A 27,313-nucleotide genomic window follows, 5' to 3' on the forward strand; every position below is an offset into this window, starting at 1 on the left:
CGTTTTTGGTGGATGAATTTTTTTGAAGGTTCCGAACTGTGGAACCGTGAGCATTATCACTTGGATGCGGCATTCGGGTTCGTCGCTTATGCGTGGCAGTCTTTTGTATTTTTTCTTCTCCGATCCATAACCGTAACCGTTTGTGGCGCTGGGTTTCCATCTGTTGTTGGAACGGATGTTGTTGAGATGGTGTATTTACATGGCTGGTTGAGATACAACACAACTCTGTTGTTTGTTTTGTGTTTCATGCATATTGTCTTAGGATCAACTCTTGCGCAAACATTACTGCAGGTGCTGCAAAAATCATTTCTTTTTTTTTTTTGGAATTGATAACAGAGTTTGAAGTTTAGTTTTATAAAAAGAAAAAACTCATTTGCTGAAGCATTAAATTTGTTAAAAATTTCTTATGTTATGACTGCACCATCCAATGCAACGGGGAGGCAATATTTTCACAGTACAATCCGTCCGCCCTTTCAAAAATACACTCACAAACAAGTCCTGCAGCGAAGGGCACAATGCCAGCCCTTAATTTGCTATCCATCAACTATGATGCGATCGGTACACTCCTCTACAGTGCAGTGGGCCGGATCCAAGCGTCAAGGATTGATGAATGGCTCTTCCAATCGGGATCTTATCCGCTCGCCGCATTACGCCTTTCCACTATGGGAAAACGCCACGGAATGAAGAAAAAAGTTTGTATTTCAGTTTTATCCTTCCTTTTCTTTTTTTTTGCATTAACCCTCCTGTTTTTGAAAATTGCAATCCCCATCGGAAAAGGGACGTCCCAAGGCAAATGCACTTCTCTCCGGCTGCAACAACGTGAACGGAACCCCGTACGGCTTGTATTAAATTCGCATTAATTCCGTTCCATCAAACGTTTTGCCCGGGGAGGCAAATTCGAAGTTTGCAAGCGCACTCGACGCCTCGAGAAACCTTCGGTCAGGATCCGTCAAAGTGGCAAACATTTATGCAAGGTTTATGCTGCTAAAACCCGCCCGGTACTACGGTGCAATCCCCTTTCGGGTTGAACTGCTTTCGTTGCAATGTTTTCGCATGCCAACTTCGTCTGAGCTGTTTCCTTCCTTTTCCCCGAAAATGGGCGTTAGCGAAGCGATGATTGATTAACATTCAGTACGCTAGGACTGCACCGAACCGATGATCAGCCACGATGGATTGCTAAAATCGATGCAAAAATGCCAGCACGATCCCCGAAGGACCGGACAGATTATACGGGAGGTCACTTTTCCCAAATCCCTTTGCGCTGTGAAGAAGGAGAATTTGTGCTGATAAGGGGATCGAAAGGTTCTGCAGTTGACTGACGTGCTTTAATGGAGCGGTTCCCCAAACGGACGGTAGATTGTCCGACATATATCACTAGTTTAATTGCAGTGTAAAGTGAATGCAGACAAAATGCACTAACGTAGGTACGATATTAAAAATGGTTGTTTATATCAAGGATATTTTACTGCAGGCAAAATGAAAAACAAATTATAAATACTATAGGCTACCAAATTCTTCCACCTACGTTCTCCGCGTAAGCCCATAAACCAATCCATTAAACGTTTAAGTAAGATAATCCTTCGGTATAATATATTTCCATACTAGAAGCATAAAAGCCACCTATCCGATACATTTGCAGTCCCGGGATCACCGGGAATCCATCCATCTTGGCAGCAGCAAATGCGTTTAATCAAACATCGATCGGCTGTATAATTCAGCGCCTAATTGAAATGTTTTACACCTCACTACTCGCCTGCCGAATGCGGTATCGCTCATACCGCACTCGACATTCAAAGCAACCACATCGTCGTGTCCGTTTTCATCCCCCAGCTCCTTCCATACCCTTACCCACCGTTGTGACATATAGGTGCGACAGAACGTTACGGTCGTGACCCGTGAGATCGAGTGATCTGTACGGTGTGCCGTGTATGGAACGAGAGAACGCAAATAGGTTGCAGCGCGCACGTGCTTTACGAGGTGAATCTCCTCGTAAACGAGACTCGGTACCGGTGATCGATCACTTAGAGTCGTGGCGGTGCTAGGTCCCATCCTAGAAGGCTCGGCCAGCTTGCTCTGCCGTTTTTTTTTGTGTACGGTACTCACCAAAGCGAAAGACAGATTGAACACACTTCAGGAAACAGGTCCGTCGGATCGATCTCTCCACGTGCATACAGGACATACACACATACATGCCTTACACCTGGCCCGAGTTGATTGGGTGGTGTGCTGCGTGCGAGAACCGTTTTGTTGTCATTGCGAGGTGGCCGTTGCAGTCTCCACCGTCGGAGCAATCTCAGTTTAGAGCTCGCTCCAGAAAAAAAAGCAACACCAACGTAGCAGCCGGTAAACTGGTTCTGGAGCTCACTGGTGGGACACTAATACAGACAAACGCACACGTACACCCAACCGGCAGTGGTTTGGAAACTAGCTGGAGCAGAAACCCGCGCAACTTCCCGCAAACCAGTCGCATCGGAAACGCTGAAAAAACGCGCGTCACAATGTCAAGCAAACCGCAAAACCAAAGCGAAGCCAGCAGCCGCAACACCCCAAAAAGAACATAAGTACCATTTCCACTCACACTACACCCACACATAGGAGCACACACACACGAACACACACGAACACACGTGGACGCAGACACAACGAGAGTGATTATTTTCCTTTCCACGCTTTTCCATTCTCTGCCTCCGACTGCTGGCCGTTGCTTTTTTCTTTTCTTCTTCTTTCACCCAAGCGTGTGTGTTGCGAGCGTGTAGTAGATTTACATAATTGTACGATCGCCGCCCGCCGGAATCGAAAGAAAACACAATCTTTCCTCCGGGACACCCTCCTTACCCTCCTTACGTTTCCGTTCCCTGCACTAGGACTGGGTCGGGGGTTGCTTGTTCGAAGTGGAACATTTTGATTCTCGCCGTTCGATCTTCCTTCCCTCCTCTCTTCCTCGCCCTACCAACGGGGGCGAATGTATACAAACTCTCTGGGGCCACGTTGGGCCACAGTGCCACGTTAGTCAGCATGGAAATAGAGGAACTCTGTTTTTTGGGGTGGTGTTTTCTTTTTTTCTTTTCGCTCTTTCGCTCACCCGCTTCTGGATGCTGACAGTCTAACAGTGTGAGTTTTGGGGAATGGGTCAAGCTGTTGACGAGAAAATTGCAACCGGGAACAGTACGGTACAAGGATGTGATCTATGGTAATATGGCGTTTATATACAGTTGCAAGCGATTACTAGCAAAACACATCAATAATATGAAGTTTCACTGAAATTATCTGTATGGAAAGTTGTTTATGTTTAATTTCACAATTTCCCCCATTGCCTGTAGCAATCATGGCACCGAACGCGTGCGTTCTTGTGGCAAAATATACTCACCCCTATTAAGACACCTTAAGACACCAAAACGATCCGCACGAAAATTACCGACGTCAATGCCGATGGACAATTATCGCGGGGCGTTGAAACGTTTGTTGCACTTCGTCAATCGTCACCACGACAACGTTTTGCAAACTGCACCAACTGGCCCGGCCACCGGTGTTGGTTGTAACTATTTTGTTGTTGTTGTTATTGTTACTGGTTGCTTCTGTTTGCCTTCACCACACACCGCACCCGGAGTCATTTCCGATCTCATTCCTAGCGCTTCCTAGCCCTGGTACGTTGACATTGCCAATTGCAATCACACCACCTTCGGGTCTACTAAAGCCACCCAGTGGTTTTGTTACCGACCAGCTAGGGAGGAGGCGGGTTGGGAGGGCCGTTCAGTGTACATCCGACACTGGGAAGCGTATAAATATCATCAAATGGAAACCGTTTGCGGTGGCCACAGGTAAAGAAAGAACGGACGAAAAAGAAAAAAAATCAACGCTTCCCAAAGGAAAAACAAGACACGCAGCTACATTGCGCGACATAGAAGCGACACCGGCGGGGGGAAAATTTACCCATGGACCAAACCGCTCCAGCACTACCCATGCCGTGCTAGGTCCTGGTGCGTCCCGAAGGCGTTTAGTGCGTACGTTTGAAGCTACCGGAGCGAGTCGAGGTCGCAGCACAAGTGCGAAATGCCAATGGCTGCTGCGCTCATTTGACCGAAGGGGATCGTGATTTCAGTGGCTGTTTTCTTGTCGTTCTGGATTTTTGTTTTTCGTTCGTTGTACTTACCGATCGCCTTGCACGGGGAGGGAAAAGCTGCATCTCGTACGATCGCTCGGCAACGGACTGCGTTCGCACACTCTAACTGCATCTCCGGGTGCAATCAACGCCACTGGAACCGACATTGACATTGTCCACTCGAATAGCAAAATACCAAAATGATGATGCTGCTGCTGCGTTTTGCAGCTAGTGCAGTTTCCCCATTCTTCCGTGTGGTTGTCGCAAACGCCGAAGTATTCTAGCTACCGCCGGTGCACTGCTGCACAGATGAACACGGATGGACAAACGTTTTTGGCTTGAGCTTGCCCGGTGTCGGTGCGATCATTATATTTACCAATTAGCGCACGGGTGTGAATGGTGCGTAATGAGATGTAGTTTGTTTCTAGCCGCTGTATTCGTTTCGCACTCGCCCGTTTTGTCATTTCTCGGCATTATTATGGGGCGATGAAGTGCTACCGAAGGTGCCAGAGCGTACGAGCGTGACGCGTCCAAAGTGCATTAGAACTTAATCTTTTCGCTTTACCTTGGCTGGATTGTGCTCGTTGTGTGTTGCTTTTTGTGGCCTGGTGACTGGGTGGTGCGAGCTGTATTTTTTTGCATTATAAAATTTTATTATATTTATCCTAGAGGTGTTAAATTAAATAATTATCATTTTATTAGCAGAAACAATGTAAGTGGCATGAAGGTTTTTTTTTTCATTTCAAATGTTTAACAGCGCCAGCAAAGCAGAATGATGAATGAATAGTTTGAAAGCTTTCAATTTCTGCACAACAAAACAAAAGACTCAACAAGCGACGAACCTTTCTCACACGATTGGTTAGTGGACTAATTATTGCCAGACATCTGATGGTAGATCATGCTCCATTTACACATTATCAAAAGGTAAATCTCTTACGCTTTGTTTATCTGTGTGATGGGCAATGAAGCTTTGTGTTTCCCATGCGTAGAATAGGTCACAAAAATTCTGTACACGCTGACTCATAATCTAATTCAAGCGTCACTAGCAATTATTCCTTGTTTCTGTGGTTCCTAATGCTAATCTTCTGAAAATCGTCCCCTATCATTTGGAATGCACTGAACGCAGCATAATCATAGCACACGCTTCATGCTGTATGCTGGTTCACAAGAATCTTACGAAAAAGCCCAATAACAACACACGTCAATGATGATGCGCTAAACCTAAACGATTAGCACGATCAAGAACGGTGGTTAATTTCCTGGCAGGGAGAAAAAAAAGAACAACCCTCAGAAGCATTTCATCTCGGCCAGGTCCGAAATTTTGCTCCAGAAGTTGTTGGTGGCCTCCTTTTTTTTCTCCCCCCTCCCCCGTGTCTAGTTCGTGTTAGTTTGTGAGCCATTTTTGTGAACGAAGCAAACGATTGTGTCGACATCGTAGCGGAACCCACCGTTCAGAATGTTTCGTATGAAAGCTCTCTTTCTCTGTTGTCGTGTGTTCCGTCGTTTCATTCTCACTCTCGTGCGTACGTTTCCCTTTTTTGGGGTCCGTCTCGTATGGTGTGTGACGGTTCGTGAAGCATTAGCATGTCCCTAATCATGTTTGTGCGCTCGTTATGCTTTGCTAGCGTCATCATTCCGCTTTCTCTGTTTTGGTGCAATTCCACCACACTGCACATGGAATGTGTTTTTTTTTTGTTTAATAAGTACATCGTCATTTTTAACGGAAATAAAAAAACCACGTCGTCGTCATTTTATAGGCAACAAAGAGCGATAAAGCTTAACATTTTTTACCTTATGTTCTTTTCCATCCGTTGTGCCATGTGTCCGCAAGTGTTCCTGCCGTTGGTCAGCTGGAATTGATAACGCTTCCATGGAGCTGCAGACGAACATGAAACCAACACCAACATCACCGCATGCGTAACAATCCGTGCATGCACGCACACCAACACACGGCAAAAAAAAACCGGGACGCGCACCGCAAAACCGTTGGCGGCGGACGGAATGTTTTCTCCAGGGCGACGATCGAGAGCCATCATAATCGTTACCGTTGTCACCATTCAAGAGCTTTGGGGCCCGGTTCAGCTCGGGGTTTTTTTTCTCTGCTCGGTTCAGTTCTTCTCTGTGTTGTTGCGAACAGAAAAATGAAAGGAGTGTCAAATGGAAAGAGGGTTGACGGTGAGGAGGAACGGGTGTGGTGGTGGTACCGGGCAGCTATGTGACGAAGAGAGGGCGTTGCGGAACTGTAGCGGAATCGGTGCGTGTGTGCGTGTGTGTGTGAGTGAGTGAGAGGAAATGGGTGGTGGTGGTGCAACCGGAACGGAGAGGGAATGCGGTAGAAAGGGGAGCAGAAAGATCATAAAAATGTGAATACCACAGCGGGCAGACGGCGCAAAACAAAAACTCGGAAAGGCTCGGCGGCCCCAAACTCCCTTTAGCGCGGCTGATGAAGCTGACAATGCTGAAGTGCGTGCCGATGACGGCGAGTGTGCGGCACCATGGACCGGTAGAGGTGGCGAAAACCGGACAACCGGGCGGGGAAAGAAGAAATTCGGTTCATCGAACATTCGTCCAGGTCCAGTTCATTGCCGGTTCCCCGGGTCCTGTCGTCTGGGCTGCGTTTGGGAGCAACAAATGAAACGCCATTTTATGGTCGAGGTTCTGGTGACAAGATGAAACATAAGTTTTTGTTGTTGTTGATATTGTTGTTGCTGATGTTGTTGTCATGCCTTCCCATTCCATGTTGTGGTTTCTTCACGGTGTCGAAGTCGGTTTCACCAGCAACGGTTCCTCTGTCCGTCCCCGTTGTACTTCGGATTGGACACGGTGACGGAAATATGACGGTACAGCACGCTAAAATATATATTTTTGTGTGTGTGTGTGTGTGTGTGGAGATTTCGTGTCTTGTTGTGGGTTGTGATGCATCACGCGAGTCAGCAAATCGGGATGGAGATGCATTTTGGGGACAGAAAATATGAACCTGTAAGTGGACTTGATACCTGCGCACACAAGCCAAGGGACAAAACAGAATCCGAGCAGAAAGAAATCATTCTCTCAACACTTGCTTTGAAACATTGAATTCATTTCTTTCATCATAACTTTTCCACCCTTGTAAAATAAACACAAAAACTACGCACAAATTTGCATTTCATTTCTAACGAGCCACACCGTGTGCCCGTGTCACTGTCGGTGGTTTTCCAAACCCGAAAACCTCCGTGATTTTTTTACGCTTTATTCACAAACATTCACAATTTTTGGTACAAGATTGTTGCGCTTCTACTTTATACAACTTCCGCTACACGATACGCAGACACATCTCCTAGGTTTGTCGCTTCTAGGTCGCTGCTAGACGGGATATTCCTTCGGGTGCTCCAGCTCGGTTCACGGGTTTACTTTTGCTTTTACAAAACTGAGCCAGCTGAACCACCCCCGGATAGACCCCTTTCGATGCACGACGATTCTGACTTACTGCTGGCACCTGGTTTAAATGACTAACTATTTACACACATTTCACAACAAACGGATACCTTCCTGCCTACCTACAGTCACCGCTCATTTACGCTCCATCCCATCCCTTCCATCCTGCCCTTCCCTTAATGCTGACCTATGATACAATTGTTCAACGCGGTTACGCGATTCTCTACACCTTTTGCACCGCACTATCGCTTAACATACCATTCCTGAAACGATCCTGATGTGCGGGCTTTACCGCACATGTGTGCCGTCCGGTCTGCCGGTGCTTTCTTAATCCGTTCTAAGCCGTCCAAAAACAAAAAAATAAAAATATAAACCCTCCATCGACAAACACGATGCTTCGGAGCGTACGTTCAACGTGCAGATAAGTAGCGACACGGCCGCCTACCATCATCGCCGGCACTGATGCATCGGCGGGTGGTGCAGTATCGAAAATAAACTATAAAGGAAAAATTAAAAACAAAGCAACATCAACCGGAAGGTATCATGCTTCGGTGCAGGGAAGGTGCAGGGACATGGGGAATCGCAACGGATTTTAAGGCAGCAAAACTGCCTTCAAAATCGCCTTTTAATCCCGACGGGGATGCCACAATGATCGCGATGTGCAAAAGGGAAATGGAGGTGTTGGGTGGCTGGTAGGCGGATTACCGGTGGTATAGGATCAGAGGAGAGGAGCAAAGGCAAAGGAGGAGCGAGAAGAAGCAACGGGTCGGGGTAATGGCGGGGGTCAGAAGATACCTTCGTGATGCTTCATCATTGCTAAAAGGTCGTGATAAGAACGGCACGCTCGTTCTGCTCCTTCATCGTCGGTGTCGTCCTCGCTTCCTTTCCTTTCCGCCGTCCCAAGTTCCGGAACCGAACCGGTGGCCCTTTGTTTCTGCTGCGATACTGCACGTATGCATGTGCAGTCGCAAGGGACAGCAGGAGACCGGACGTGGCAGCAAGCGACGAACCGACGACTCGTTTCAAGGTAAATTTATTGTTTTTACTTAGCTTTTTACTAGATAAATTTAAGATAAATTACTTTATATATAGTAGATCACAATTTTTCCACATTTTCCACGCCGGGTTTGTCGTCTTGTCGTGTTCTTTTATTTTATTTTTGTTATGTTTTCCCCCCCTCCTTGTTCCTGTCGTGCTGTTTTGTTGTTCTTTTCTTTATTATTGTCTCGTTGTTTCTGTTTTTTTTTCTTGCCTGCCTGCTATTCTCACCACCTTATTCGAGGACGCTTGATCTGAGAACGCTCGGGATCCCGTTCGTTTGCTACTCAGTTTTATACACACGTACACATACCAAGAACCACCCACCCATGGTATGGCTACATGATACGGGGAAAAAAGCGCATCGCTTTCCTGTATCTTTTAAGCCGCTGAATGATGGGGTTTCGGGTGATATGGTTTCCCTTTGCTTCCCGGTCTGGCGAGCGAGTGTCGAAAAGCGTTCGTGTGTGCTGCATCTGCACATCAAACATTTTTCCTACTCTGCAGGATTCTTCCTGTCGCGATGGCATCATAAAAATCATTGCTGGAATATCCCCAAAACCGTAAAAAACGATTTTACCATCTGGCGTTGGTACAGTAGAATCGTTTAATCCCTGTTTGTCGTCCGCTCAAATTTATTGATTGTTTAAGTGAAATAGTTCAACAAGTTGCTTTTGTCTGATATGATTCTGTTAGATAATTTTAGAAGATTTTAAAATGTCTGTAGGATTGGTTAGAAAAACTCTTATTGATGAAAGATGTAGAACCAAATTAATCTTGATTATCAGACAAAATATGAGCTCAGTATGTAAAAGTCTATTCTATTAAGTGCAAATAAGGGCTCATATTACAAGCAATACTTTCCAACACCACCCACAGTATGCTGGTTATACGCTGCATTATATCGTGTGTTCTGATATGCTTCTGTGGAATCGGGCAGGATTACAACAGCAGCAACAACAACAAAAACCCGCCACCCCAAAGAAGAATGAACGGCATCGCGGCTCAAGGAGCGTACGGATATTCGTTGCACAAAAATTCTTCGCTCCCTGGGGCTCATCAGTCTATCTCGCGAGGTTAGCCACGATTACCGCGGCATCGTCGTCGTCATCATCGTCGGTACCAGTACCAGGAGAAAAGCACATCCTCGCTCCTTACTGCCCATCCTCCCTCCTACACACCGTTCCCCGGTCAGTAGTCAATTGTTGTAGCACGGTACGGTATCGCGCATATTAGGCTCGATGCGAAGTATTTGCGCGAGATTACGCTCGACGAAGCAAGCGGACCGAAGCCCGGGTTCGAAACCCAATGCGCCGGGGACCCATGCGTGTCCACGGGACACAGGGCGATTCGGGCACACAGACACACACACACAGCGCTTTACCTTCAGTTTGTGTAGGGCCAACATTTTTTTTTCTTTCCTTCGTTGCCACAAACTTCCTTCTTTTCCCTGCCAAAGGGCATACCGGCCGGTTTGCCCACAACGTGGGACCCTTCCCATCTCGTGGGAGGCAGGCAAGAAAGGGAAGGTGTACGGGTGATGAAATTGGGGAGAGGGGAACAAGCGCAAGGTAAGATAAGTTTCATAAAGCATAAGCTAAAATGCGAAAATATCGCACACGAGATTATGAGCCGGGTTTGGGCGGTCGGATAGGGTTTGCTGAGAAAACCGTCTTAAGCGAAAGGTTTGTATGTGTTTTTTTCTGTTTTTGTTTCAGTTTTTTAGTTGTTGTTGTTGTGTGGCGTCCGGGGTGTAGGTTGTGTTGTGTACGCGGTTAGAGGATTAGAGCGCATTCGGGCGCTCACTAATTGACGGGGGAGAGTATCATGGCACGGCAGACCCCACGAGGCAGGAAGCTACAGTTAACAGCAGCAACCGCCACAGTTACAATAACTTCAGCACCAAGAAACAACAACAGTATCAACAACCGATGGAAGTTTCGGACGGCTTTAAAGAAGTGCATACGAAGGGAACGTGCGATCTTTCTGTGGCAAAAAAGCGCGGTGGGAGGGAGGGGGAGGAAGCGGCTGGACGAAAGGCCACTTGGTAAAACGACCTCGAACAGCCAACGGGGGTTATTCAATGCAACGGCCATGTCGTGGTCAGTTTTCGGGGCGGGCAGGACTTCGCGCTAAAAGACAGGAAAAAGGCAAAAGAAAGAGATCCCTTTCCCGGCCGAGGGATCGTGTGCTGTTTGAATGTCTGGCTGGGTAGTAAGTGTTTGTGTGTATGTGTGTATGTTTGCGTTTTTTTTCCCCCTTTCCTCTGGAGTTTTGGGAGCTATCATATCGTGTCCGGGTCAGGTTTGGTTTGGTTTCGGGCGGAGGACTACGGGTAATTGTTTTAAAAACGCGACACCCGCTTCCTTGACTCCGGTCACTTGTACCTTTTTTGCCGATGGTACATCACGCAAAGGGACAATTGCAATGGGTTCCACTAGCGAACGCGAGCAGAAACAATATTTTTCCCACCATGTGAACCGCACGGTACCCAGGGTGAGGTGAGAAAATTGAAATATTCTACCGAACCGACGACACTGGCAAGGGGTGGGTTGAAGTTTCCACCCCGCTCATCCCGGTTTGCCGGGAGGGTAATGCGCTTGCACACGAAATTTTTGGCATCCATGCAAAAGCTTGGTACCACTACTGCGCTGGCTTCTAAACGTCTTAAGAATGATGAAGCCACGAATGAGCCACGAAAATTGCATGTAACAATTATGCAGCACACGCTGCTGTCGGCAGGAAGCACCAATGAGCAAAGCGCTGACAAGATGGCTGCTGTTGCTGTAGTTGTGTAGAATGTATCCAACAACAGCAACAATCCCTCCATCAGATCTTCCACCGGGAAGATAAAAACCAAATCACCGGCTAGACAGCGAACCCTTTACAGCATCGAATCAAGCGCGATTCAATCGATCCAATTTTCCAGCTCTATTCTATCTGTGCGAATCAATCTGCGCGGCCGCATGACGCTTGATTACGCTCCTATTGGCGTGTAATTCGATTGCGTTTGATTTGATCGATCCGTTTGTGCGCGGGCAATGCGAAATAGAAGGCACAAAATTCTAGCGAGGGTTCCTCGCTTCCGCAACAACACGCGTTCAAGTCTTTCGTTTGCTACCCACAACCACGAACGATCGGGAAGTGGATAACTGAATCAGTGGACCTGTTTGTGTGCGTATGCGTGTGTGTGTGTGAGGCTTTACATTGAGTGTGTGTAAAAGAGAAACGGCGAAAACCCATACCTCCGTACCGTGTGATCGGGGTTTTTGAGAATTTCTATTTAACAGCCACACCAGGAGGTCCTTTAATGCGGAGCTTTCGGTTTTGTTCTCCAAGCGGAACGCTTGTGTTCGGTTCGCAGTAGGCGAACTCGTACGTTCATATGAAGTTCCTCTGCTGAGACAGCTCTTCAACTGATGCCTTACGGTACTCAGGGAAGGCGAGGTCAGTTTGCAGTAGAATAAATGAATAAAAAATAAAAAAAGAGATTAGGAAAAAAGCGTACAAAAAACGTGTGAAGCGAGTGTTAAACAAAGAAGATAGCTGTACGGAACACTCTTTAGCATATTGCAGATCACGTTGGAATGAAATTGGAGTTTATAATTACACAAAATCTATCATCAAATGTTTGTGCACAAACAATGAGCGTTTCTGTCAACTATTCCAATTTGGACGAAGGGTGTGATCTCGCGTTACCTCGAATAAGTAGGTGTATCTGTTTGAGTGGAATTGTTCTTGCTTTTGTGTCATTTAAATTTTCAATTGTTCTTGCACTATATCTTTCACTATTTAATGTTTTTGTTTCGTGCAATATTCATGTTCATTATCTCCCTCGATTGATTGTTTTTAATTGTTATTCTGATTTTGTTTTTGTTTGTTTTCGATTTTTTTCCACTTTCCTTATCTTTCATCCTACCTACGCGTATGATAAACGTACATTTTATAATTAACTGTACAGCATAGTCAAAAAACGCAAAACAACCAACTACTAAATTAGCAAATAATAATAATAATAATAAATTCCCACCGCTCACAAGGACTCACAGTCTTTTGTCGCGCCGGTGTTGATCACCGTTGCCGCCACCCCAACCATGCGTTCCCGATTGGCTATCGGGAAATGGCGAACGTTTCCCGACACTTCTGCACCTGCCCGAGCACCCGATCGATGCGGTCGACTAGAATCTTGACGGATTTTTCCGGCAGCGGTGGCAACACGTCGCGTATCTGCGCCGTCGTCGTACGCTCGAATAGTGCATTAAGCCGCTGGCCGACGCTCGCATCGCGCAACGCTTCGAGCGCCTGTACCGTCGACCGCCGGAACACGCACAGATTGTCCAGCAGCAAACCATGGTAGGCTTCATATTTCTTCAGCAGCCGGTAACCGTGCAGCAATCCCGACTCGTTGTCGAGAAAGACGAGCAGTGCCGAGTCGGTTTGGCGGGCAAGGTTGTGCGCCGGTGCCGCCATGATGTCCGCGTTCCACTGGAAGTTGTACAGATTGTTGACGACCCGGTCCAGGTTAGCGATCAGGTAGTCGAACACGATCAGGTCGGACCATTGAGCCAACTCCACCAACCGTTCGAGCACCTCGGGCGTAGGTGGCTGTGATGGCAACGGGCCGGTAGCGGATGGTGTTGCGCCCGTCCCCGCGGGTATGTCTCGGGCCGTACCGAGCCGATCGAGCAGCAACCGTCTCACACCGTCCCGGGGTCGATCAAGTCCCTCGGTTATGTTGCGCACATCGAATCGGTTTAGGTGACGCTCCAGTGGTCGGAATGGGTGCGGGATGCCGGCAGGTTCGAGATTACCGATCCACTTGGTGATGACTACTGGCTTGGTGGGTTTCCACTGGGCGCCGGCCAGCTCTTCCGTCGCTGCCGCCCACAAGCGCGCCTCCGGATCAATGATGGAAGCCGCGCTCGGTGCGAGGTTGGTAAGGTTAAGCAGCTGCCCGAGGTAGAACGAAAACAGTTCACCCTGAATCTGGTCGGTGTTTTGACGATAGCGGGCACAGGCGCGCGTACCATCCCGGAACACCAGCAAACGGTTCTGCATACGTCCACATCCGATCTCCAACCGTTCTACCTCCGCTTCCCGCAGATACCGGGCCCAGGATTCGCTCTGTCGCCGATCGAAGCCAACCGGTAGGGCACGCTCTACACTCGCACCCCAAAAGATACCGTCCCGTATCACGCCCTCCACATCTTCGCGGCTGAGCTCCTCCAGCTTGCTCGCTCGCGATTCACGGCGTTCCAGAACCGGTGCGGACGGTACCTTCGCACTTCCGGCTAACATTTGCTCCACGATCGAGGCGGCCGGCGATGGCAGCTTCCTGTCGATCAAACTGTCTGGGTCCAGCTTGGGATGAAAGATTACCTCACCGTCCGCACCGAGCTTCTCCTCCGCGATAAACGACACCGACGCGTACCGGCCCCTTGGACCATCGTCCGACCGGATATCGTCGATTGTCGGAAAATGAGGCATCTGGTGTGCGGGATGATGCAGGGTTTGTAATGTGGGCTGCGGTTCCATCACCTGGCTGCTACCCTGCCCGTCCACTACTATCGCACCCTTGGTTGCGGCTTGCGAAATACCGATCAGTGGCACAAATACACCGAGCGCCAGCCCAAGTGAAAACGCAGCCAGAACGCTCAGTAGACAGGCCTGCCGCTGGAAGGCGCGCCGTCTTCGCGCGGTCATTGACATTGCGCTGTCGCCACTATCACGCTCTTGATCACAACAGGCACCCGATTCGACGGTGCGCACGTCAAACATTTTCCGCAAACAAACGGCAAACAGCAACTACACCCACCTTTGCAACAAACACCACCGGGCCAATAATGGACGAACTGTTTTGTTTATGTGTTGCTGTACTTTTGTTCGTTCGCGTGTGTTTAGATTTCCTTACGCGTAATTGATCTTTCCGTTGTTGATCGAGCGGTCACACGCAGTGATAATTCACACTAGAAACGTTTAAGCGTTTACCACCGTTTTGGTACACGATGTGAAGTTTTATTACACTGCAAATCCACACGCTTGCGCTTCTTCACAGTGATTTTCCGAAAAACACAAAAACGCACACACCCACACTCACAAACAAGAACCCGTAATAATGATGGCGACTTTCGGTTCGTTTGCTTTTCCGTTGTTGTTGTTATGTTTTGGACGTTTTTCACCCACGATCCTAACCACTCGATCGCATCACACTCTCGATCACTGTCGCTCTTCTTCACCGATTTTCGGTTGCACCGTATTTCGTTTGCTTCTTCTTCCGTATTGAGCTTATAATAATTGATTTATTTGTGCGCGATAAACTCTCCCTACAGAATCCCTTTTCCTGAACGGGGGTCGCTCGTTTGCCGAGCGAAATATAAAAAAGCAACACTAAAAAAAAACACACACACGAACAACTTCCAAACGAGACCCCAAGAAACACGAACTCCTCCGCACTTGCGATCCCCGATGGGACACACAGGACACACCAAAAATCACGCATCAATTCCGCAGTGCCAGTGGAAGCAGCTGCAGTGGCCGGGGCAGTTGGGCAAGGATTATTTTTACTTCATACTTTTTTGCGCCCGGCTCGTGTGCATTGCGCGGCCCTCGAACAGGGAAGACGAACAGCAAGAGTGTAAAGCACCCGGATCGGCACAATGCTGAGCACAATCACGATTCCGGGACCCGATGTGAACCGCTTCCTCGAAGCCACATAAACAAACTCACATACACACACCGCACACACAAACACATACGTTCATACGCACACTCACGTTGGGCACTGGGTAAAGCAAACAGTTGGGTGTGGGCCGGCTGGATGGCGAACCCCAAGAGGGGAGGGGACCAGGTTGTTTGCCGATCACGATTGGGGACAATAAATCCTTTTTTTTCCCGCAACAAGCCCCGTCGTCGTTCGTCGTGGGTCCCGCGATTTACCGCGCGATATGCGATCCACACGATCCGGACGGGCAGGACTGATTGCGGCTCGTTAGTACACGCTTCCTGCTGGCGGCAGGGCAGTAACTGGTGAGGTGCTACACATTATTATTATCACCGAACGCAAAACGCGAACTTGCATCACTGGGCTGCACCATATGCTTTACCACCATTTGCTCTTCTTTCTTTTTTCTTTTCTCACCCTCTTTTTGCTTTTTCCCTTCAGAGAACGGAACGGGTTGGTGCTTTCTTTTGACTGGCTCGTTTTTTTTTCGATGAACACTACTTAAATCTTCACGTAACTCTCCTCACGGTAGAAACGCTTTCATGAGAGACACTCGCGAAAACACCATCGATGCGGCAGATTTCCCACTGCACTGCTGCGATCTGTTTGGGCGCCACCGTTGTGGGGCATCATTTTATATCGAAACGAAATTGACACGACACACGATCACACCGCTTTGACAACGGAACTATTGCGTATATCGAACATCGAACACTACCGATGACCACCGCTCATGAGCAATTACTCAGAAAGTAAAACACTCCGCTATCTGTTCAACGCGGGTTCGTCGCTTGACGTTGAAGTCGTTCGTTTCGCTGCTTTTGTTTGAGGAAGCCTGCAGAAAGCGAGAGAAGAAAGGCGCACGTTAGTTTGTGTACAATGTATCGCTAGCGCAATAATGTATTTCCATATTTAAGCTTCATTTCAATGTTATCCCCACAAAACAACCATTTCGTTTCATTCCATTTAAACACACTTTTCGATTAAGTCCTCCAACAGGGCAGGCTCTTAAGCGCATAAATGGAAGCATGTACGGACCCTTATAAATAATCTTAAGTACAGAAATGCATCAACCGACACTCTCCCGACAACACCGCGAGCGAGAAGGAACGAGCAAGAGAAACGATGGGCGCAAACGGTCTGCTTGCCTCGGAGCATGCGTTTATCAAGGCAGGCTTGAATGAACGCAACCTCCAACACCGCACGAAAAGCTGAACGCAAAACACCCACAATCTTCCGCCTGGTGAAGCAAGCGCTGTCCTGCGCCCGGGCGTCGCAACCGTCCAACCAGTGGTCCAACCAGACGTGTCCCTCTTCTTGTCTCCCAAAATCCGTCCGTCCGCTATGGAATTGGATGGCAGCGTTTTTCGTTCCCGTTCCCGTACCGAAAACCATGCGTCCCGGACCGTTCCGATCGGTTCAGATTTTTGTGTTCTCTGCTTCGTGCTTTGCTCCTCTGCCACGGCCGTTTTGGAATTCTTTATCGTTCTCGTTCTTGGTTCGGTTTTCCCCCTCGTACGGTCTCCCATCCTGATTAGTCGCCCTGTTTCCCTGGTCGATGTTCCTTGGTAAACCCAACAGCAAGCCCCCTGCTCGAACGATGCACACAACATACCGCGCACAAGTGTGACTGTGTCTGTGTGTGCTCGGGCGTCAGTATGTGTTCATCGTGGTGCTTTTATTTTTTCTACCACCCCCCCGTATTCTTCTTCCACCGAAACCCTCCTGCCAACCTGCCGTGCGCTAGAGAAGGTGTTCGCGTACGCTTACGGGGACTGGAATTCTGTCCCGAGCCAAGATTCTACTCCGAGACACACCGATTCCAGCACGACACGCACTGTGCGAGAGGCACCTGAAGCTCCTTCAGCTGCGTCTTTGCCACTTAAGCGGCTAAGTCAGTGCTTCAGGGGGAGTCGGGCACTTGGGCATCCCGGGCTGGGGCCGTCCACTCCAAAACCATCCTCCATCATCTTTGGCTCCCTTCGGTTTTTTTTTGTATCGCCTTTTTCCCCGCACCCAATTTACCGATCTCAAACTGCAGCGGCTGTTGATGTGCGAGGACCGACATGAAGTGTCCGGATCCTGCGTGCAAGACACGGACCTCGTCCACTCATGTGGCTCGAGGCGATACAGTGTCGGACCCGACAGTTGAAGAAGGTATTCCACACCCTTGTGCCCCTTTTGCACGGGGTGTTGTGTGTGTTCGCCTTCCCTGTTAGTTTGCTCGGATGCAAGGAACGTTTCGGTGAATCTTCGCCCGAATCAATACCTTGACCCAACCCGATACCGGAGTAAGAGAGACAGGGACCAGTGTCCAGGGTATGGGGACGAAAAACATCAACCGGTTCAAGTTACGCACATCGATCTACCACCACGACGATGGCAACACATCCCGCACCGTTTTTGCTACACGATCGAGTGTCTTGGGTGAAGTTTTTCGGTAAGCCGTGTCCTCAAAACATCCTCATCCTTAACCCGAACCCGGGCGCTGTGGGTTTTCGTGTACCACAAACGCACCAAACGCTGAAACGATCGCTCCCTAAAAACGAGATGAAAAGCTTCGGCCAACCTTTACTCGCCCGGTTTTGCGGTACAACCACCACAGTTCGGTGTGCGGTTAGTGATCGAAACTGTTGGAAAAATCTCGTGTTTCATATGGAAGAAATCCCTTTCGGCGGAGGGTTGCGCGTACATCGCCCAACCCTTCAACCGGTATCAAACACAACCCTGTTGATATCAGCTAGAATACACATACATGAACATACACACACACACATGTTCACAACGGACGGTGGACGGTGACCCAAATCTTGGACAAATATTTATACGCAATCTCAACACTCAACAGGCTTATAAACCACAAGAAATTATGTTGATCAGTTCTTTAAAGTTACTATGCAAGGCGTATATGTCTTGTTATAATTTTGATCCACCCAATTTTAAAGCATTAAAATTTTCAGTAACACTAAACATCACATTTGTTAGTTGCATGCTGCTGGTTGATAAAGCAAAACTACAACCGACGGATTTTTCATTCGTTCGTGTTTGCCGGCGGTAAGTACTGTAATGGTTGAAATCATCATTTCGACCCAATCTCACAAACAGTTCCTTCAACTTGTTCACCTTCCTGCACATTATTTAAACTCACTAATCCGCAAGCTTATGTGTCCGCAAGTTAAAACAATGTGTCGTACCGTGTTTCGTTTGTTTGCTGTAGCAGTTGGCTCGACACTTCGAACAATCGAGTTCGTTAAACACGGAAAAAACGTTTACAAGTGATTCACGGCAAACTTTACTCGACAACTGACTGCGCACTCGACAAATTCTGCACAAACCGGGAGCGAAATCGAAAAGATGGACCGTTCGCCACGAAATCTACCACAAAATTGGTGACTCGAAAGCAACTCCGGCTCGGTGTGGCCTCCCGGTGCTGGGCGAGATCAGGTACGCGGCACGATCTCTCGACCCACACACAGGTGCATCTCGCTTAGCTCTCCCGCGAGAGAACGGTGGAGAGAGCGAGAGCATGCCGGTGTCTTAAAAAAGCTCTCGTGGAGCTTTCGTTCGCGCGACACAAGCGGTTGTCTCGTTTCCGTCTGTCGTGTTTCTACCGTTCGTATGGGAAAGACAGGGAGCGAAACAGACCAGCTCGTGAGGGACTTAACCGGTGGCACAAGGCAGAGACGGCGGAGCGTAGAAATTAATAACAATAATCAAAGCAAGCCTGTCACGCAATGTAAATGCCTGTCAGGACAGGGTTGTGCCCGGGATTGCGAGATTTTGGGGCGCTGGCGTGGAAAGTTTTTGACTCAATTGGACCACGAAATGCAAGGAGGAAATTATGTTGTGAGCCGTTGGGAGTGTCGCAATGTCGAGTGGGCCGGCGGCCTGCTGCCAGGAAGCGAAATTTGCGAACCATGGGTTATGCTCATGATTCGTCAATGTGCTCATGTGAAGAAGAGGTTGGTTCAACCGTTTATACGAAAGAAACTATCAACCTTTTATTTTTGGGACCGATGATAATTAAACGCATTTTAAAAGGTTACCACCTAAGATGTGCGAAATACGGTTCCGAAATTCAGAATTGAGATTTTTACACAAATTATTATTTTACATACTGACTTGAGCGGAAAAACCATATAATTTTAGTTTTCTTGAACACCTTTCCTACATTTATAGAATAACAAACTATGTAGATTATATAACAAATATGTAGCAAAATAGCAGAAGGAAGTTAATGGATTGAGAATGTAGCAAACAGCTTTGATTTTAAATGTTTCAACACTATTTTACGCAGAGTGGTTTATTTTACCAACAAATTGAAAAAGCAACTAAACAATAAAGATTTTTCTTATTCACAAAAAGATTGTTTTACAAAGGCATAAATTAAACTCCAAATGTAATTTGTCGTGTTGCTTGATACTTTTTAAATACATTACAGCTATAACTGAATCAAGTAAAAATCTGTTTTTAGCCAGATCTCTTCTACCTTTGATCTCATGTTCAAAGATATTTATGTGTCACAAAAAAGTGTTTGCCTAAGTACAAACTATTATTTAAAACTCACGAAAACAACGACTCGTTGCAAAAAGGTCCATTTTGCCGACGGCATTTGTGGTTTGGACAATCTTTTCGCAACCTTCTGCACGGTCTAAGTAGTGCTTTCGAGGATGAAATTCTCTTCGATACAGCATCTCGCTCGCACCACCTCACTCGGTCGCACAATTCATTCCTGAGCATGTTTCTTCAATGAGCGTGCTCCATCGACACTTACTAACCCTGCGAGATGTTTTTTTTCTTTTCTCAGGAATAAAAAGCATTCTCTCTATTCAGTGGGGACTTTTGTTTTCTTTTTAAACATACAAAATAACAATCACAAGCGAGAGCAGTACCATTAGCAAGAGAGTGAGCTTTTCATTCTTGTACGAACACTGTTGCACTGGATATTTTGCTGCTGAAGGAATGAGAGTGAGCGAATGAGATGATAATCAGGGAGCGATGTAGAACTGGCACCCACATACATACAAGGCATATAAAAAGCGCTGCCAGCAGAAAGAGAGCAAAGATAGCGATCGAACAAGGGGCTGAAGCTGAGAAATACGGCGTGCTGGGAATTTCGACCATGTACACGAGTATGCGCGTAGTTCAAACAACCGGCATGAATGTTGAAGAACATGGACATGGGGACATACCAGCTTGAACTTGATCATGGGAATCATTTGTGTAGGTTAGAGTGAGAGCGAATACAAAAGAGAGCAGCAAGTCGCGCGAGAAAGAGAAGGTACTTGTCATAAAAGCTCCCCCGAACATGATATCACGGTGCATATCAGCCTCATGTTTGCATGATCGCACCCTCCAAGAAACCTTTGCTGTGGTATGTCGACGTCATAAGAGTTTTGATGGGTGGTGCAGTAAATATGCGCTTCAGTAGAAAGTGACTGCAGTACGACAGAAATAAACGCAATTGCATCAAACACTTTGCTGAGTTAAACCCAGTACACAGTTCGAACGTTTCTACACTCTTTTGTAGAGCTGATACGAATGGACCGTAGCACTATGAGCAAGAAAGGAAGCGAAGCGAAAACATAAAAAAGTGAAACAAGAATTTAATCTTCTGAAAGCTCTTGTGGTGGACGGAAACAACAGCATAGGTAGACACCTGTAGCGTAAAAGGGAGCGCTAATGCGAGAGCACGTCCAAGAAGCGTCCCATTCAAAGGCTGCTGTAGAAGAATCACACGCCGGCTAAGGTATGCGTATGTTGGACAACGGGATCGAAGTGCAGAACATAGAACAACTGGCAGAAGCAGGGAGAAAGAGAAGGTTAAGAAGAGACGAGAAAAAAAATAACACAGAAAAAATTAATACGTGTATACATGATCGTTCACGATCTTTGTCTGGCATTTATGGTGTAGCCGTCGGGGATTTCGGTAAAAGAGCTCGATTGTTGCGCGTGCAAAAGAGAGCGCGACCGGCGGATCTTGCCTTGGCTATGAACCAACAGGGCATGAACCAGCTGCCAACCATCATCAGCAACCATCGGTATGCCGTAATGCTGGTGTACTCTTTGTAAACGAGTAGAACCCTGGGCGAGAAATAGGTGGAACTGCATTCCAAGCGTAAACAATATGACATCCTTTGGAACAATTTCTTTTTTTGCTCCCACTAGCCGGATGTGACACTCACTCCGCCGGCCAGTTGATCGAGCCAGAGTTGAGCAGTCTAGGACAAGGAAACGGCGCGGAACGTGTCTCGATGCAAAATAAACTCCGAATCGATGGTTAGAGTTTTACGAGCTTTATCGTCCGGGAAACATACGTCTAAATACCAAAGTCTCCGAAACCGACGAATACAGAAAGTGGGATTTGCTTCGGTTCTGCTTAGGCTTTTTATTACGGTAGTATGAATTATGAGCCACTCAAAGCGCTAGTGAGCCCGTAGCCGTTGCGACACATCTCACAAGCTGAACCGCGGTGGAATATGGACTTTCGATAGGTTGTTTGTCTTCCCCCCTGTCCCAAACAAGTTGCTTCCTCGCGCCTGAACGGGACGGCTACATGGAAAGCTACACGGATCATGGTGACAAAGTAAACGAGATAGCGCACACAGCACTATACGCTCCGGCACAGGGTGGAAACGGAGGCACAGAGAGGACACAGAAACAACGATAAGAAAATACCATATTAAATTTTATTGATATCTATTTTTCACTACGCGCAGCATTAAAACACATTATGATAACGGCCGCCTGGATGGGCTCTCACAGGGATGGGCTTTTTCTTCTTGTTTTGCTCCAACCTCGTCTAGCAGGCTTCTATCACGTCGCAACGCTTCTTACGACCCCGTCGTTCATGATCCGCTGTTTGGGCTTGGTTGTTTTCCAGCCATTTGAAAATGCAAATGAATTCTTCAAAACTTTTGATTGGTCTGAAACCGGGCTGGAAGGCACACAATGATGAGCTACACTGACACTTACCATCACGGGCTAGCGACGTCGCTGTCACGGTTGAGTAGACGGCTGTGGAACTAACGGCATAACTTTAGAGAAAATGTTTTAAAGCTAATTTTTGAACGGCTTCAAATGTTTTCTCCCTGCGATGTTTAGTGTGTGCTTCCGTTTTCGTGAATCTAGCAAGAGTTGGTATCGAAAGACTTCAGGCGACGAACCTTTCTAACGAACAAAACGATACAAAGGATTTCAAGCGACGAACCCACATGCTTGTATCTTTTTTATATAATTTTCTACATTTTTCTGAGTTTTATTTATAAAAACGTTGTTCTATTTGATTAAAGTTATAAAATTGTGTTTTAAAATTTTCCTTTTCTGCAAAAACTTTATGTTTACGGGGATATTTGTGTCGCTTAGGTGCTGGAAAACAATAGCAAAGTTCTGAAACAAAACCAATCGATAATGCTAGATACTATCTCGCACGTAACAAAGGCAAATTAATCAACGTCACAGTGCAGGGGAAATAGCAAATGCGCACTGTAGCGAAACTGCAGCCTTGCTCGCTGCAAATCGTTCCACCCATAACTATCAATCGCCCTCACACGTGCACGAAACGTTCCACTCGCCACATGATGGGTGCGACAGGCAGCCTAAATCAACAGCAGACGATGATGGCAGAAGTAACAGCAATAGCCACATCAACAGCAGCAGCAGCAGCAGCAACAGCCGTCAATCGTCCTCCTGGTAGCCCCTGCAGTCAACTCAATCAACTGATCTCGACGATCGACGCGAACAACTGTGCACCATAGCCACCTAGCCGATCGATCGATTCCACCTGGATAGGATTCGATTCGCGATTGCGATGCGTCGCGTTTGACACGGCACATCAGCGAAGCGAGTCGCACGCTAGATCTTCGATCACCGGGGTCTAGGCACTTGGACGCTGGGTGGAAACTCCTATCCTGACGAAACGGTGCAAAGCGTGACGGCATCGTAATCCGGCACATTATGCTGTCGTGTCGTGAACGATTTGCGAGCATGGAGCAGTATGAACGGCAGATGAGTCGCTCTTCTTACTACTTCTTTCTGCTGCTTTTGCTTACCTTTAGGCGTGGGATCGAGAGTGTTTGCAACGGGTGGAGGGTTCAAGCATGTGGAGATGTCTAAAGTTTCCGCTTTGGATCAACCATGGATCATTCCATTTGGTTGGACTTTCTCAAAACCGACGGAGCGTCTGGGTGCTTGGGCAGTGCATGAAAACGACTCACCTTCTCAGTACACCTTCCACTTTCTCCCCTCCGACTAACCTATCGTTATCTCTTCCGATCGTCCCTCAGCGATCTGCTCAGCGTGATAATCAATTAATCATTTGCAATATATTTATCTGCAATCGATGGATGGATGGTACGTCGCATCGTACCCAATTCCATTTGCTGCCTTTCACATGCATGCATGTTTCTCTGTGCCCGATGTCGTTCGTTTCACCGCCAGCCAAAGTGTCAGGCCCCAGTCATGAGTGGCTCTTGTCGCAAAACACACGAAACCGATGTCGCTCAAGCGAGCCGTAGCAACCGTACCACAACCGGACAACCCTACCCTAAGGGGGGGAAGTAAAAACACCCATCACATTCCCACCCTGCGTCCCACCTACCGACGCCGTGTTCTTAAACATGGTGTGGTGGCGCTGCCGATGGTGCGATCGCTTCGCCGCGTCAAGTTGCGTTCGGAAACCGCGAAACGTGAAGCGAAATGCATCCGATGTGTGCGCCCGTGTCCCGGCGTGCAGATGGATGGAACATATATAAAACATGATTATTCAGCTCGGAGGGACAATAATAACATTTTTCTCGTTTATTAAAGATTTATAAAGTATTTTCGCTTCGACGTTTATCGCTCTCTGGTGTACGGTTTGGCGCTGCATATTAGGACGGAAAGGTGGGGAGACGGTGGCGGTAAGTATGTACGAGAAAACAACGGGTAGTAGTGTGGGAGAGAGAGAGGGAGGGAGGGGATGTGACTGGACGCCCGGGGTGCTAGTTGATGCACCAGCGATTCAGCAGCTAGCTGCATCTTCTCGCTCACGGTTCTGCAAGTGTTCATGTTGTTTTGTTTTCGTACTCTGGTTTTCCTTCCGCCGCTCGTTCTGCTTTAAATTCATGTTTTAGAACAGCGCCTGGTTTATGTTCATGCTTTACGCACTTCCTTAGCACTGGGCACTGGATAACACGAGTAAAGGGGTACTTAGAATCTTCTCCTTCTCCCTGCAACATGTGCAATCGGTGCCACGTTCTACTACATTTATGCGCCCCGGAAGAGCTTCCCGGTACAAATTGGTATGGGGTAATCGTTCAAGAAAAAAAAGAATAACATGGAGTAGAAATGGAGCAGCGGGAAAATGGAGAGTCAGGTAACAACATCTACAGTCATTGGGCAATGAGCATCTGAATATCAAAAACGCTTTAGCCGTTACGTCTAGTTGAACTAGCTATAGAATAAATCAAAATTAATTATCGGTCTGTGGTGTAGCTCAGGAGGTGTCACTGTTGTGTCTTATTGGTTGGTGGAAAAGAATCATCTGTGATAAATCTCCCGGCACCTTGCCAACATTTCAAGGCAGAAGATTAATAGCACTATACGCCCTTGCACATTATGTTTCCGTTGCATTAGAGAGAATATGGGGGAATAAGATGTTAAATATACAATTTGACTACTACAGATAGTCCTCGAAATATACTATTAAATGGGAGCGCGAAAATCTTGAACTTCCGCGTAAGTCGAATCTCAGGAAAAAAATTGTTTTGAATTGACAATTTCGGAACCAATTTCCTTCTCTGCTAGTAATGCACATGTAATCACTGCTAGTTATATATATGTCTTCCTGTCAAAAGGGTATATCTCGTGGACTAGCTGGATATTATGCCAAAAACGCGATACGAAAATGTAAAATAATTACAAAAAAATCTTATAACCAAGGCAAATCCCTGATATTTTTCTTCTCCAATAGAACAATCTATTGACGCAACATTACCAGTGACAACTCTGCATTTAATGCAATACATTCTTGCTTGCTTTCTTCCTCCACACGCCATTAACCCTAACGATGGCACGCAGCACAATCCGCACGAAGCTTAAACGGTTCACTTTGACACCATTTACTCTTTAATACCCGTTTTTGATAAAATATGCTTATAACCTCCTAAGCATTCACTGCCGGCAGAGACCGGCATGCAGGCGGCTGGTGACGTTGCCCCCTTCTTCCCTCCCCTTCCGGACAATACAGCGAACCCCTTGCGTATTTGTGGCCGTCTATTTGCGGAGCTTAACGGAGGTAAATCCACCTACGTGACTGGAGGATCACTCCCTTCGGTGGAGAACCGAGAACAACCGAACGCATTTGGCCGCAGCCTTACATCGACGACGATGGTCCGCCACCGTGGTCGTAGACCATTTAATGTTCGGGGCCCCGTATCGAGCGCTCGCCATCACGTTCATATATTCTCACGTGTCAGTGTTATCTGGCCGTGCCTTTGCGTTTGTTCGCTCATGTGCTTCTTGTGCGACGGTTTGTCCATCGTTGGTAGATGCTTCTTCCGTTGCGTTTTCGTACCTCCTTTATTTTTTTTTTATCGTGCGCTTGCACCGGTGTCCATTCGTTTGGGGGTTTGCGAATTTTAAGAACTTTGCCGTCGTCTGTCGCTTGAGTACTTCTGGTAGGTTTTGTGCAAACTTCGATGCTTCCTCTTCTGCCGTTTTCCATTCTATGTCGGATCCGTGGCGGACGGGTTAGCCGAAATTTAAGCCTCATTTAATAATTTATACTAAAATGGTTACATTTTACCACCTTCTATTCCGATGCGGATGATCTTTTCAACGCTTCGCAACACTTCAAGCTAGTAAAGTAGATTGAAATAACATAGCAATAAGCAAGAGAAACTCAAGAGCGCAAACAATCGCCTGCATTGCCAGTTGTGAACGCGTTAGCTTTCCATGCGTGCTTTCTGCCCAGCGAGTCCGCAGGCCTTTTGTCAAGGGCTCTCGGTGTCGATTGTTGAACAGCGCAGCAATTGAAGTTGGAATGCACTTGGAAATAATGTCAAGTAGCGAAAGTCCTTCTCTGCGATAGATTTTTGCATAGAGCTCGTGGTGGGACAGAAGAACGTGTGAAGGGTTATCATTTAATACAATCTATCTCTTATAATCCGATAGGTCGAGTAGCGTAATTGAAAATATTTTATCTTTACTCATAATGGGGAAAAATTTCTTCTGATTTGTCATACAACGATTAAGTATGTTTTGAAAATAAATCTTGCAATTCAACAATATACCATCCAAGCACGGTACCAAAAAAAAAATTATGTCCGACACATCCTTGCTTCCCAGCAGCAAAGTGAACACGGCTCATAGCCCACGGCATAAGCACACGAAACGAGCGACAATGCTAAACACAGAAGACGAATGAACATTCTTACAACATTCCACAGGTTTCCTCGTCCGTGCGATCGTTGATGTCTTTCGTATCATTTCGCCTGCGAGCCTTCCGACAACGTTTCTCGGGATCCCTGCCCGCTGCACAATGCACGAAAAGCGGGTGCCGTCCACCGTACCGTCCAGAGCAAGAAACGAAGCAACGGAACACGGGACGAACAAAGAGAAAAACCCTCTTTTCCCCGGTGTTGCTGTCGCCGGGGGCCGCTCTATGTGTACATGAGCGATGAAATTTAAGCTCAATTCCATCGCATTCAATGCCGCCAGATTCGGTGCAATGCGGGATACAGGAAGCGGTCGATGCGATCCTTCCAAAAAATAACTTGTCCCCACTAGTTGTTCGTGGCCGTTTCCCAGCCTCGTTTCATGATGCTGCTTCGTGGCATCCCATTTCCCGCATGCTTTTGCTCTGCTTTTTTTTTGCAAGACTATGGGTTAGCGGGATGAAGAAACGCCACGCTACGGCCTGACCGTGCCGGGAGTGTCCTTGTGCAGGATCGGAATCGCAGACTGCATTCGCCACTGGCGCGACTCGCATACATGCGAGGCGGTGCTGAACCCGGCGTCGTGTATTGTTACACGTGCTGAAAACACAGGCAGAACACGTC

General features: G+C 47.3%; 2 protein-coding genes across 3 annotated transcripts in view; one reads left to right on the plus strand and one right to left on the minus strand.

Moving 5' to 3' along the window:
* Nucleotides 1-27,313, plus strand: part of LOC125765666 (uncharacterized) — a 291,187-nt gene that overhangs the window by 58,909 nt on the left and 204,965 nt on the right. The window lies entirely within an intron of this gene.
* Nucleotides 7,237-27,313, minus strand: part of LOC125765661 (extracellular serine/threonine protein kinase four-jointed) — an 81,869-nt gene continuing 61,792 nt past the window's right edge. Inside the window, exons 1-2 of one of the 2 annotated variants that reach the window (XM_049431026.1) lie at nucleotides 18,467-18,720; nucleotides 7,237-16,107 (exon numbers count right to left, since the gene is read on the minus strand). In XM_049431026.1, the coding sequence (XP_049286983.1) occupies nucleotides 12,662-14,329 (1,668 nt within the window). In that variant the 5' untranslated portion in view covers nucleotides 14,330-16,107; nucleotides 18,467-18,720 and the 3' untranslated portion in view covers nucleotides 7,237-12,661. Of the gene's footprint in view, nucleotides 16,108-18,466; nucleotides 18,721-27,313 lie in introns of those variants that run through there. The other variant, XM_049431027.1, reaches the window with a different exon arrangement.

The sequence above is a fragment of the Anopheles funestus genome, chromosome 2RL, assembly GCF_943734845.2.
Source record: "Anopheles funestus chromosome 2RL, idAnoFuneDA-416_04, whole genome shotgun sequence".
NCBI lineage: Eukaryota > Metazoa > Arthropoda > Insecta > Diptera > Culicidae > Anopheles > Anopheles funestus.